This window comes from Trichechus manatus, unplaced genomic scaffold (assembly GCF_000243295.1).
Source record: "Trichechus manatus latirostris isolate Lorelei unplaced genomic scaffold, TriManLat1.0 scaffold00046, whole genome shotgun sequence".
Taxonomy (NCBI): domain Eukaryota; kingdom Metazoa; phylum Chordata; class Mammalia; order Sirenia; family Trichechidae; genus Trichechus; species Trichechus manatus.
In genome coordinates this window covers 16787156-16800884 of record NW_004443982.1, presented here as the reverse complement: position 1 = coordinate 16800884, position 13729 = coordinate 16787156, and the positions used below count along the sequence as shown (strand labels likewise).

At 41.7% G+C, this 13729-nt stretch overlaps 1 protein-coding gene across 1 annotated transcript in view; it reads left to right on the top strand.

Moving 5' to 3' along the window:
* The first annotated feature begins 3122 nt into the window (after nt 1-3122).
* The window catches only part of TSPAN7 (tetraspanin 7), a 131579-nt gene continuing 120972 nt past the window's right edge, over nt 3123-13729 (top strand). Inside the window, exon 1 of the mRNA XM_004376936.1 lies at nt 3123-3267. Within this exon, the coding sequence (XP_004376993.1) occupies nt 3187-3267 (81 nt within the window). The 5' untranslated portion in view covers nt 3123-3186. The remainder of the gene's footprint in view (nt 3268-13729) is intronic.

Here is a 13729-nt window from a genome sequence, read left to right as displayed (position 1 = left end):
CCATTCCCTCAGGCCACAAAGACTTTGGACTTGCTATGGTTACATTTTGATGAACTCCAGACCATTGCATGTAAGACATTACTATGCACATGAATCCCATGAGAATCTTGTTAAATTGCAAATTCTGGTTCTCAGTAGGCTTGGGGTAAGGCCTGAGATCCTGCATTTTCAACAAGCTCTCCCTATGGATGTCAAAGCTGCTAGTACAGGGATAAGGTGACCAACTTGTCCTGGTTTGCCCAAGACTTCTGTGGTTTTAGCAATGAAAGTCCCACATCTCAGGAAACCCCTCAGTCCCAGGCAAACTGGGATGGTCTGTCACCTATGTCAGGGACCACAATTTGAGTAGCAAGGATCTAGCTACAATCTATGTTAATTTACCCATCAATTTCATTACCCAGTATGCATAAACTAAAACAAGCAAACAAACAAACTTGTTGCCGTCGAGCTGATTCTGGCTCATAGCGACCCTATAGGACAGAGTAGAACTGCCCCATAGAGTTTCCAAGGAGTGGCTGGTGGATTTGAACTGCCAACCTTTTGGTTAGCATTTCTCCTTATATAAATAGTTTATTTTTGATAGCACAGTCCAAGTTTTCCAAGTTTTCAAGAACCTGGACCTAATAGATATCCTAGAAAAAGTTGCAAACTGGGAAATGGTGAGTTGGCTTAAGCTGATGGACATCATCTGTGAATATCATATATTAACTCACCAAATTTTCTATGATCCTTAGTTAGTAGTGTCCCTGATGGTTTGGGAACTGAGATTTCTGACCCCTTTACAGAGCAATTATGCATAAGCAAGACCTTTTAAGGCTAAGGGCTTAAATTCTTCAGTGTCCTTTCCCTGCTGCTGCAACAGTAAGATTCAGCCTGGGGACTGTAAAAGTCGAGGGGAAAGCTCCTTTCTGAAGTTGGATTTAAGCTGATTGCAACTCTTGATTCACATTATAACCACCTGAAGAGCTTTAAAATCATGCTGAGTCTTCATGCCACACCAGTTTAATTAGACTATCTACGGTTGCGCTCAGGCATTTGCAGTATTTTTTTAAAGCTCTCCGGGTGATGCAAAGGTTCCCAGGTGGCACAAACAGTTTGCGCTCGACTGCTAACCTAAAGGTTGGTGGTTCGAAACCATCCAGCTAGTTCCTTGGAAAAAAAGCCTGATGATCTGCTTCTGTAAAGATTACAGGCAACAAAACCCTATGGAACAGCTTTACTCTGTAACTCATGGGGTTGCCATAAGTGGGAATTGACCTGATGGCAATAAGTTTGGTTTTGTTTGGGTGATGTAAGTGGGCAACCAGAGTTGAGAATCACTGTGCAGGGTCTCACTTTATAACAGACACTTTGCTCAATCTGTTCCTAACCTTCTTTCACCTGTACCCATATTCCTCTCCACTCCCTTGTATGCCTACATACCTTTAAGTTATGATTGATCATTTGCTTAACTAGGTTCCCTTCTTCCTTGTATTTGTGTACTGTCTGTTTATACAATGACCTCACTGACCTGGGACCACGTATATCTCGTTGGAGGTAATAATTACCTCTGCAACAGCCAAATATGGTGGGCTTTTCCCAAGCCTTACTGACTCTATTTTTCCCTCTTTCACAAAAGGCATCCTTAACATCATCTATGATTGAGTTAACCTGTGATAGTGTTGTTGTTTTGACTGCAGATTCTCTCAGGAATCAAGCTAAATCTCCCACAGAATCTGTACTGTATGTTCCTCTAGAAAGCAGTCACAGAAACTGTGGGTGGAGTAAACATTATTTATTGCGATATAACTCACATGCCATAAAACTCTCCCTTTAAAAATGTACAATTTAGTGGTTTTTAGTATATTCACAAAATTGCACAGCCATCATCACTATCTAATTCTAGAACATTTTCATTACTCCAGAAAGAAACCCCATACCCATTACCAGTTACTACTCCCCCCCCCAGAACCTGACAATCAGGAATCTTCTTTCTATCTCAATAGATTTGTCTATTTTGGAATTTTATGTAAATAGAATCATACAATATGTGGTCTTTTATGACTGGCTTCTTTCACTTAGCATAATGTTTTTAAGGTTCATTCATGTTTTAGCATGTATCAGTATTTTGTTCCTTTTCATTGCCAAATAATATTCCATTGTGTGGATAAACCACATTTTGTTTACCCATTCATCCATTGATGGACATTCGGGTTGTTCCCACTTTTTGGCTATTATAATGCTACTATAAACATCAGTGTACACGTTTTGTGCAGGCATAGGTTTTCAATTCTCTTGGGTATATATCCAGGCGTAGAATTGCTAGGTCGTATGATAATGCTACGTTTTACCTTTAGAGTATCCAAATTGTTTCTGAACATTATTTTCTGATTTCTTTGATGCAGCTCCCTTTCACCTGTGTGAGGTGGTCTGCACTATTAGGGTGGAGGCAGATGATCCTCAAGCCTTAAAATTTTTTTTCTGTTAACATTTTATGAGCAGAAGGGGTGGCACCTTCATACAGAACCGTTTTGTAGTTTAGCTTCATCACTTCAAAAGGTGAGGAAATCTGAAAAAGGAGCTCCTGGGGATCCTGCAGATACCTGTAGTGGTGAGGATTTTGGTCTCTGTCTTAACCCCTGGCTTCCTGACCTTCCCTCCAGCTGCATCTCCGGCCACCTGTCATGGTCTATTCCTGGCACAGCCAAGATCTGCTTGTTGCCAAAGACATGACTACCGGGCTACTTCTATCTGAGAAGGCCCTGTGGGGAGACCAAATACAGAGACGTGATTGTTTTTCATGGTCACCAATAAACCTCATGTAGTCAGGTGCAGACAGCCCTGCAAATGTTAAGGCCTACTGTGTACAAAGCAGAAACCTAAAGGCCACGAGGGCCTGGATGGACCTCTGACGCTGCCTTTAGGGTCTCCAGTCCCCCCAGCCTGACCAGTCCTCTCCTTGGCTGGGGGTCTGAACCTGCGCGGGATTGCCGGGGCGGGCAGCCTTTCGAGCCTGCGCAGTCGACGCCCGGCCGGCTTCTTCAGTGGGAGCCCCCGCGAGGTGCGCGCTCACGCACGCGCACGGCATCGCCTGCGCGCGCACAAGACACTGGCGGCACGCGCTCCCGCCCCGCCCCGCCTCCTCCCCCCTCCCGTGCGCCCGCCCGCCGCCCGCCGCCGCTGCCGCCGCCGATCGCGGTCTGTAGTATGGCATCGAGGAGAATGGAGACCAAACCTGTGATAACCTGTCTCAAAACCCTCCTCATCATCTACTCCTTCGTCTTCTGGGTGAGTGCCCTCGCCGGGCCGGTGACCTGGCCGCCATCCCTCCGTGTGGTGATGCTCTAGAAAGAAAGTGGGAAAAAAAAAATCTCGGTCCCCTCTTTAAGGAGGCAGGCGCTGGGTGCTGCTGGGCCGGGGCTGCGGAGGACCGGGCACGTTCTGGGGGCTGCTCGAACCCTGGACCCATTCCGGCGGGCGGCGGGGGGCTGCGTGGTGGCAGTGACTGCTGGTCGTCGACCTTTCCAAAATATTTCTAACGCATCCATTTCCTTTTTAAGCTTGTAGGATGGGGCCAGCCCCTGGGGAAAGTTGCGGCTTTATTCGTCTTTTTTCCTCTCTCGACACCCCTCGCCACCTTTTCGCGGCGCCTCTCGGAGCTAACCTCTGGCGGGTTGGGAGCGGGCGAGGAAGCATGGGATTAGAGCCCAGATTCCCGGTTATTCCCAACCCCACGGGGCTGCGGGAGGAAGGCACCCGGAGCCTTGTGCATATCTGGTTGGGGGCAAGGGCAACCTGAGTCACTCAAGCGCACTGATGCGGCGGGGGTGGGGGAACGCCACCGCCGCGTGGAGGCGCCTGGAGGGGAGAGGGTCTTACATAAACCAGGGGCATCTTGGAGCTTTCTCGGCGACCTGGTAGGTAGGTCTTACAACCCTTCTCCTGTTCTCTTCCATCCTTCCATTCCCCATCTGATCATTCAGTCACTGCGCAAACCCAGTCCCCAGCGCCCTGGAGGAGGACCCCCGCCACTTGGTGAGAGCGATAGCGCCCCAACTCTACTCCCCTTTCGGTGCTGCCACCAGTCCTCGAAGCTCAATGCAGAAGGGTGACGTCAGCCCCTCAGCCGGGCGGCGGGGGGCTGCGTGGTGTACCTCGAAGAGGGATGCGCCCTTCTGGCGCGGGAGGGGGAGGAGGAGGGGGCTCCAGACTTGAGCCTTACCTCATCCTATTTGGCAGTGCGTGGAATCTGTGCAGGGCTGGTACTGCAGTGATTCACTTGGAGAGGTGGGTGGTACCTAAAGACCATTCTCCGCTGTTTCTCCGTGCAGATGACTCCCCCTCCCCAAGTTCTCTATTCCTATACCAAGCTACAGACACCCCGCAGGGGAATGAATGAATGTTTTACCCGCAGAGTCCCCCCACCGAATAATCTGGGTCATTGCAGCTTCCAAGGCAGTCATTTTGAAACCTGAGGTTCTGTAGAAAGAGTCCAGCCTTTCGTTGTTATCCTTCTCACCGCCCCCCAATCTAGCCCTAATTTTGGTTTGAAACTGGGCCACAGTGTTGTATGAGGTACCCAGACCGGGCTGGGTGGTGAACTGGGCTGTTGTTTGTAATGGCCAAGGCAGGAGCCGTGATGTATTAAGGATTTTTTAAAAAAATTGTGAATGCCCTCTCAGGCATTTCCTTGTCACTGGCATTGGTGATTCTTCAGGTCGGGGACACTGTGGACCCTGGGGACTGGATACTAGGAGCTCTGCGGTGAGATGAGATAGATTAATTGGCATATCGCTGGAAGCAAACACAAAAACGGACCTTATTTGAACTGAAAATGATACAAGTTGATCAATTTCAGTGATGGAATTGCGAGCTATGTACGGATAGAGTCATTTTATACTGTGCCTGGAAAAAGCAGTAATGCATGCTGGTTGCTGAAACTTCCCAATAGCCATTCCTTAGAACTGGTTTAGCTTTTTATTTATTTCCTTAAATCTCTTTTTATTTGGCCCTTTATTATGTACTTGACTTCCTATTTGTTTCTGGAGTAAATCATATGCGTGGTTATTTTTAGCGTCCTGAAAAATAAGGTTTATCTTGTAAATGAAGGGGTGTTGTCCTTTCAGCGTCTTTGCGGACTGGTAAAGAAGGGGGTCTTCTAGGCTGAGGCTTTTCATAATGAGCTCTTTAATTCTCCTTGCTTCCTCCCCTCACCCCATGAATCTAATCACTTAATGCTCCCAATACGTCTTAAACAATCGCTGCATTTTATAACCAATCGCTGCATTTTATGTCTTCGAGTTTCCTTGATGCCCGCATTTTAATTTTTTTGACTTTCAAGATTGTCAGTTTTAAATATTTACCTGCAACGTTTTCAATTGTTGTAAATAGTATTCAGAAATTCGATTTGTAGTTCACAACCAAAAGAATGAGATATCACCAGATACGAGGGTATTTTGAGCAAGACATTTTCGTTAATAAACCACAATTCAAATGCCGTGTTTTCCATTGTACTTTAAGTGCTTAAAATACATTAAAAACAAAAAACCAAGAAAACAAAAACCTTGTACATCAAATCAAAACTTCTGGGATTATACTAGGTAGTTAACAAAAAAAGGTGATCTTGGTGTTCTTTAAGTAGAAGATGGAGGAAAGATTAGGCAAAATTGTTTCCTTTGTGTTCTTTGTGAGTTGTTTTAATAGGACTTCTTCTCTTCCCTTAATTTAAATTTACGACTAGAAGGCATTTAGCCTTAAAATGGTGGCAGACCAGTAGCATCAAGGAAGTTGATGTACCTGGGCATACACTAAATCGGAAGTTTCAAGTTGTGTTTAGAATGAGAAATAATTGTTTTATCTGTCCTCTTCTGTCTGCAATCACTCTCCCTCTCTTGAAGTGTTCCTCTAAAGCAGTGGTTCTCAACAGGGGGTAGTTTTGTCCCCCAGGGGACATTTGGCAATGTCTGGAGACATTTTTGGTCACCACTGAGAGTGATGGTATTACTGGAATCTAGTGGGTAGAGGCCAGAGATGCTGCCAAATATCCTATAGGGGCACAGGATAGCACCCCTTGCCCCAAACAAAGAATTATCCAGCCCAAAATGTCAATAGTGCCAGCAACCTCTGTGCTATTGGATTTACACAGTAATAAATCCTAAAGAAAAAAATAGAACCTTACCCAAAACTCACTGTATTTACTGGTGTTTGGGAACCACCATATCAGATTATGCCCAACGTTCCGTACAGTGTATCATAATTCTTTATTTGAAGAAAAAAAGCAGATAGTTCTTTATATAATTGTGTTCAAATAGATAGGGTGATTTGTCTTGTAATTAAATACATCACCTGAATGCTAGATAAACACATGCTTTATTTTCCTTGATTTTTATGTTTGTTTTCAAGAAGAGGAAGGAGAAACACCTACAAGTTAAGTTATTCTGTGTTTTAAAGACTAGCAAACAGTGCCTGGCTCATAGTAGGTTTACTCTAAATATCTGCTGAGTGAATGAATGAGATTTTATTAACTACTCTTGAAGCCCTGGTGGCACAGTGGTTAAAGTGATGGGCTGCTAATGGAAAGGTTGGTGGTTTGAAACCACCAGTGGCTCCGAGGGAGAAAGATGTGGCAGTCTGCTTCTGTAAAGATTACAGCCTTGGAAACCCTATGGGGTCGCCATGAGTTGGAATCTGGGACTCAGTTATTTACCTCAACTCACCTGAATGAGGTGGCTTTTAAAACTGTTGTTTACAATCTACTTATGGTGACTTAAATGTGTTCCTGCCATTAAAATGTGTGAAGATGGAATAGAGGACTTTATAAGGACTTGCTTATCCTAATGATAGTTCGATTATTACTTTTTTAGTGGTTGGCTAGTTTGTCAGACATTTTAGATTGTCTAAAATTGAAATTGGAATTTAATTCGTTAAGCTTGAATAAAAAAGAAATTTACCTTGCCTTAATATAAAACAAAACATCCCTCCTATAAGATAAATATAGTTTTTTTTAAGGGCAAAAAGGAAAACTTCATATATATGTTGTTTACCAGGTAACTTTTGTTTTGATTTATATATTTTTTTAAACGTATTTTAAGTACTCATCTGGGTTCTGTGTTAAGATTTAAATCCTCCACTTTTAAGTCCATTAAATAAAACAAAATTTTGTGATGAAAAAAATCCTTTGCTTCATTCCAGTGTATATTGGATTTTGATTTCTTCTATGGAAATAGTTAGCTTAAAATAAAAAAACCAAAAAACAAAAAAACCCACAAATCTGTTGCTGTCAAGTCAATTCTGACTCATAGCGACCTCCACCGGCTGCTCCTCGGAAACCCTATGGGGCAGTTCTGTTCTGTCCTGTACGGTCACTATGAGTCAAAATTGACTCGATGGCAGTGGGGAGCTTATCAATAGTGCTGTCATATTCCCTTATGTTGAAATGTCAGTGATCTATTTTTTATTTTTTTAACTTGGGAAGCATCAAGAATCTTTTTTTGGAAGATTTAAAAAACTATAGTAAGAAAATTTCTGTTCTTTTGTAACCCAGAAAGTATAGGTATTTGAGTTAAATGGGGGGGGGGTCGGTCTTAAAGAGCAGCCCCTAACATTTGAAAGGATGCTTGAATTTGGGTACATACTAAAGTTTATACCTATTGTTTTACATGTCGGTGCAATTTAACAAACATTCCTTGAATGTCAACTGTATGCCAGGTATTGGATAGTCAATAGAATATTTATCAACTTTTTCTAGCTGCTGCTTTTGGCAGTTAACTGTTATTTCTAAATAACATACTTACGTTGCTATTTCTTGATTTTTCAGTTTTAGGTGTTATATATTGACTTCCCACTATGAAAGATGAAAATTTAGCCCTCCTGCCCCTACTCCCTCCTCGCCTACTCATTTCCTACTCTCACATCTTCCCAATATAGTTTTATCATTTTTGTTAGAACAGTAGTTAGTAGTTACATTCATGTGACTGTTCACAGCTAAACCATAAAATGTGTATATTATGATTACTTGCACGGCTTTTTGTCTTCCCTGGAGTTAAGAATTGCCTTGTTTTTTCCTTTGCTTGGTTTTCTATGTTTGTCATTAATTTATCCCCAAACTCAATCCAGGCATTTTGCATCTTCACTTTAGGTGATATCCTTTAAGTTTCCTCTTCTTGGAGACATTTCTCCCAGACCATTCTTATCTTTAGTCTAGACTAGCAATCTCTGGGCCTTTGAAACAGCAAACACCCTAGAATCCCCTTTTACCGTGGTTAATCCCTTCTCTTTTGTTTGATCCCTTGTTTCCTAGATGCTCTTTCCTTGTTCCTTCATTTTGGTGGAGCAAATCTTCTAGTAACTTTCTGGAAAAGGGTGTATAACCGAAAGGTCAGCAGTTCGAATCCACCAACTGCTCCTTGGAAACCCTACAGGGCAGTTTTACTCTGTAGGGTTGCTGTGAGTCAGAATCAACTCAACGGCAATGGGCTTGATTTTTGTTTTGCTAGGTTTGAAAATCTGATTTTATTTTTATACTCAATTTGATAGTTTGAGTATAGAATTCTAGTTTGGAAATAATTTTTCTTCAGAATTTCTCTGTCTTTTTTCCCCTAAGTCGTCAAATTCACCAAAAGGGAATTTGATAGCACTATCAACTTGTTCTTGGTGTTACTGTTGAAAAATCAGATGCTATTCTGATTCTTCTTGAATCTTGCATTTCTTCTCTGGAAGCTTTTGGTATCTTTTTCTTGTTCTTAGTGCCCTGGAATTTCACAATAATGTGCCTTGGTGTATATCTATTTTCATCTCTTTCTTGTGTACCCTTTCAACCTGGAAACTTGGGTCTTTCAGTTTGGGAAATTTTCTTGAATTGTTTCTTTGATTTCGTTCCCCTCATTTTCTCTGTTCTCTCTATCGGATGTTGGACCTACTAGACTGATTCTCTAATTTTTCTCTCTTCTACTTTCTACCTTTATGTTTTGCTCTACCTCCTGGGAGATTTCTCCTACATAATTTTACCTGATATTGCATTTTTCATTTGTTTCATATGTTGTTTCAGGAGCTCCTTTTTGATGTTGGAATGTTCCTTTTTTTTTTTTCTTAGCACCTTGCTCTTGTTTCATAAGTGTAGTATCTTTTTAAAATCCATTTGAGGATCTTAATGATTTTTTTTTTCAGAGTTTACTTCTTCCTGCATGGTTTCTTCCAAACTTTTGCATTTTCTGGCATATTACAGGCTTACCTCAAAGTTCTGGTCACTTTTTGCTCTCTGTTCTCTGCGTGTTTAAGAGTGAGACTCTAAAAAGCTGATTGGAAGCTCTTAGCATGAAATGGGGATTTGTCAGTTGTTTCAAGTTGGGCGATTTGACTGGACAGTTGAATTTGGGAACTAAGATCAATAAATTTAGGTGTTTTCTCTAGGTCTTTTCAGATTTCCTAAAGAAAGGTTTTCCGTTCTGCTCTTTGGATAGAGAATGTTGGGGGAACCATATGGGCATCTCTACACGTATATATAAACCTTTGCTAAATAAGCTCCTCTTTCCAGTGTATAATCTGTGTCTTCCAATGTACTGTGTTCCTTAGTTTAAACTCCGTTTCAAAAGCCTCCATAGAGAATAGTCTCTGGACGTATACTGGGATGGGGGAAGACCACAGATATGAAGTTGGGAAGGATGTAGGGATCTAGTTGCTTTTCAAAAGACTTTTACTGATCCTCCTTATTTTAGCCGTTTCTCATCCTTAGTTCCAGGTGTGCCTGGTGGTGTCCAGTCTTGAGCCTTTTCAGGGTTCTTGGGTGCAAATATTTTATTCTTGACTTTTCTCACAGCTGCCATAAGATTTGGCTTTCTTAGCTTCCAAAATGCCATTGTGGTTGTCTCCCCCTTTTTTTTTCTTTCTTTTTTTGTTCCTGTGGGTTAAAACAATGCTTTTAGTGTCATTTCAGTGAATATTTGGGAAATAGCCAAGGTAAATGGATGTGTTCAATCCATCATCTTTAGCTGGCAGCCCTTTATATCTGTATCTCTACATTGCACGGTACTAATTAAATACACAGTTGATTATGAGTGATTGAATAGAACATCTAAAGGGCAATAGTTGGGCTATTCTAATAAATATTGGTATCTACTTTTTAATTTTTAAAAAGCTTTTTGAAGTCAATGGAAGTCTTCTAGGTTGGAACAGATTTACTAAGGCACATCCTGTATAAGTTCATCTGTCATCAGGGACTGGAGTTGGACAAATGGAAATGAAGCTCTGAAGGTTGCTGCTTTTTCTGCCCTTCTTATTTCTTCCCTCCAAGTGAAGATCCATGTGTCTTCTGACCTAGTTCAGATCTTGCTGGAGTAATTTAATGTGGAAGTAGCAGAGTTCATGCTATGATATGTGTGTGGGGGGGAGGGTTAAGTAGGGGGAGGCTTGATGTTAAAAATGATTATTGGCCTGCTATTTTTCTGTTACTACCATGATAACCCTTCACATTTATTATAGGATTTGTACATTAGCAGAAGTAATCTAAAGAGTCTTTTCTCATTTAATCAACTTTACTTCCTATATGCAATAAGTAGTTGGAACATATGTACTACCTTTTATAGCCCTTCTATTCTGTCCTATAGGGTTGCTATGAGTCAGAATTGACTCAATGGCAATGGGTTTTTTTTTTTTTTGTAGCATTTGGGGAACATTAAGTTTTTTCCACTTAGTAGTTGATTAGAAACTAGCTAATGTTTTATACAAGTAGGATGAAACACTCTCCTCTATTTTAATTACAACTAGAATTGTTGATTTGACCCTACCATGAGCTATATTACTTATAATTGATTAAGTGTTCAGAATAATATATACACTGTTTTAAGAAGGTACCTTACTTCAGAAGGTGCTAAGAATTGAAAATCATATGACTGTATTTCTTTGTTTAACATGTTAAAGCGTTGACATAGATGACTAATGCATTGCTAAACTGATTTGAAACATACTTTTAAAATATATTCTGACTGGTCTTTTCTCCTTCAGTTCCATTACAGCCACTTCCAATTTGGGTTGTCTCCTCATAGTAAGCAGGATATTGGATTGCTGCTCTTAAATTTTTTCTTTCAGCTGTTATCCCCCTTGCCATGACAGAATGCTTTTTATTCCTGGCTAAACACTTTTGTCCTCTTTTATATGTTGTTGTTAGGTGCTGTCGAGTCGGTTCCGACTCATGACAACCCTGTGTACAACAGAACAGAGCACTGCTCTGTCCTGCGCCGCCATCCTCACAATCATTGCTATGCTTGAGCCCATCCTTGCAGCCACTGTGTCAGTCCATCTCACTGAGGGTCTTCCTCTCTTTCGCTGACCCTCTACTTTACCAAGCATGATGTGCTTCTTCAGGAACTGGTGCTTCTTCAGGAACTGGTCCTTCTTCAGAGACTGGTCCTTCTTCAGAGACTGGTCCCTCCTGATAACATGTCCAAAGTATGTGAGACAAAGTCTCGCCATCCTCGCTTCTAAGGAACATTCTGGCTGTACTTCTTCCAAGACAGATTTGTTTGTTCTTCTGGCAGTCCATGGTATATTCAATATTCTTCACCAGCACCATAATTCAGAGGCATCAATTCTTCTTCAGTCTTCCTTATTCATTGTCCAGCTTTCGCATACATATGAGGCAATTGAAAATACCATTACTTGGGTCAGTTGCACCTTGGTCCTCAAAGTGACATGTTTGCTTTTTAACATTTTAAAGAGGTCTTTTTAACACTTTAAAGAGGTCTTTTGCAGCAGATTTGCCCAGTGCAACACGTCCTTTGATTTCTTGACTGCTACTTCCATGGGTGTTGGTTGTGGATCCAAGTAAAATGAAATCCTTGACAACTTCAGCGTTTTCTCCATTTATCATGATGTTGCTTATTGGTCCAGTTGTGAGGATTTTTGTTTTCTTTATGTTGAGGTGTAATCCGTACTGAAGGCTGTAGTCTTTGGTCTTCATCAGTAAGTGCTTCAAGTCCTTTTTCATTTTCAGCAAGCAAGGTTGTGTCATCTGCATATTGCAGGTTGTCTCTTATATACAGCCCTGATATTCATCAAGAAAAGGATTTGGGAAAAATAGGAGAGGGTTGTTTTGTTTTCTGCTTTAGTTATTTGCGCAGTTAAATGTATAAGCCTTTTAATTAGTTTGGTCATAGAACTAACGATCACAGTTTTATTGTGGGAGATTTTCTTCAGCGCTTTCTGCAAGGTATGGTGGACTTCTTCATCACCATCTGTTTTAGGAGGAATTTCAGGTACCATATATCAGAGGATGGGATGGGTCAGGTGCAGGTCCTACTTTGACAATGTAGATCAGTGGTTCTCAATGCTGCTTGCCCATCAGAATTGCCTAAGGAGCTTTAAAAAAGAGATGCTTAGATCCCAGTGTAAGAGATTCTGATTCAATTGGTCTGGGGTGGGATACCAGAGTTGGTGTATTTTGAAATGAGCTCCTAGGTAATTCATCTGTGCAACTAGAATTGAGAACCATTGATCTCAGTAGATAATAGCTGGCCTGGGTCATCTTGAGTCCTGGATCTGGAGATAACTAGAGTGTCTAGCATTGGCCTATTGATTTGGTCTGACCTCTCCAAGATTCTGGGGCCAGGTCTCTGGTGTCTCTCAGTAAACCAAAATGACCTTGCCACTCTTGGAGAACTTGCTAGTAGTTCCTAACTAGAGGAGTGACCATCATAATCACTGAGGGTTTTTTTTTTTTTAAATACAGACGCTTGGTCTATCTCCTGGTGTTTCAATTTTCGTTGATCTGGAGTAGGGCCTGGACATGTATATATTTTTTAAAGCACTCCCAAGGTGATTCTGATTCCTGGGACGTGGCTCTCTGGTCCCTGATGTACCTTATTATAAATGAATTCTTGCTTCATGAATGCTTTCCAATAATGTGATCTGTGGTTCTATAAATAAAGCTGGTTTGAGGAGAGTGTTCCACAAAGCAAGATGTAGCCAATCTGGTATTTTTCTGACCCACTAAACTGGTCTCTGGAAAGGGTCTCCAATTGAAACAAGTTTGTAGTAGTTTCCGTTTATTAGGGAAACCTATTTCTGTTGACTGATGTTCTGAGAAGTTAGGAAGAATATTGGTTTTCACTCCATCAAAAAATGAGACTATCATCCAGTATGTAAAACGAAAAGCAGAATTCATTACCTACCAAAGTAAGGAAGAACTGTACTAGTCAGGCACAGTCTGAGGGAAGCAGATTGCTGATCTTTTTGGGTAGTGTGATGGTTAAGGTTGTGTGTCAACGTGGCTTGGCCATAATTCTTATTGGTTTGGCAGTTATGTAATGATGTGGTCTGGCAGTTATGTAATGATGTAGTTTGGCAGTTATGTAATGATGTAGTTTGGCAGTTATGTAATGATGTAATTTCACAGTTATGTAATGATGTTGTTATCCTCCATTTTGTGACACAATGTAATCACCTCTATGATGTGATCTGATATGATCATCTAGTCATTTGTAAGGGGAGTTTCCTCGAGGGTGTGGCCTGCATCCAATGTATCTGGACGTTCTGGCAAAGCTCGCTGACTTTTTGCTCACTCTGGATCCTGTATCCGGCTCATCATCATCTGACCTCCAGTTCTTGGGACTTGAGCCAGCGGCCTGTGTATTACCTGCTGATCTTGAGATTCATCGCCCTCCACAGCCTGTGAGCCAGCATCCTGTTGTCTTACCTGCTGATCTTGGTTTTGTCAGCCCCTGCAGCTCCATGAGTCAGGAGAAGCCTCCAGCCTGAC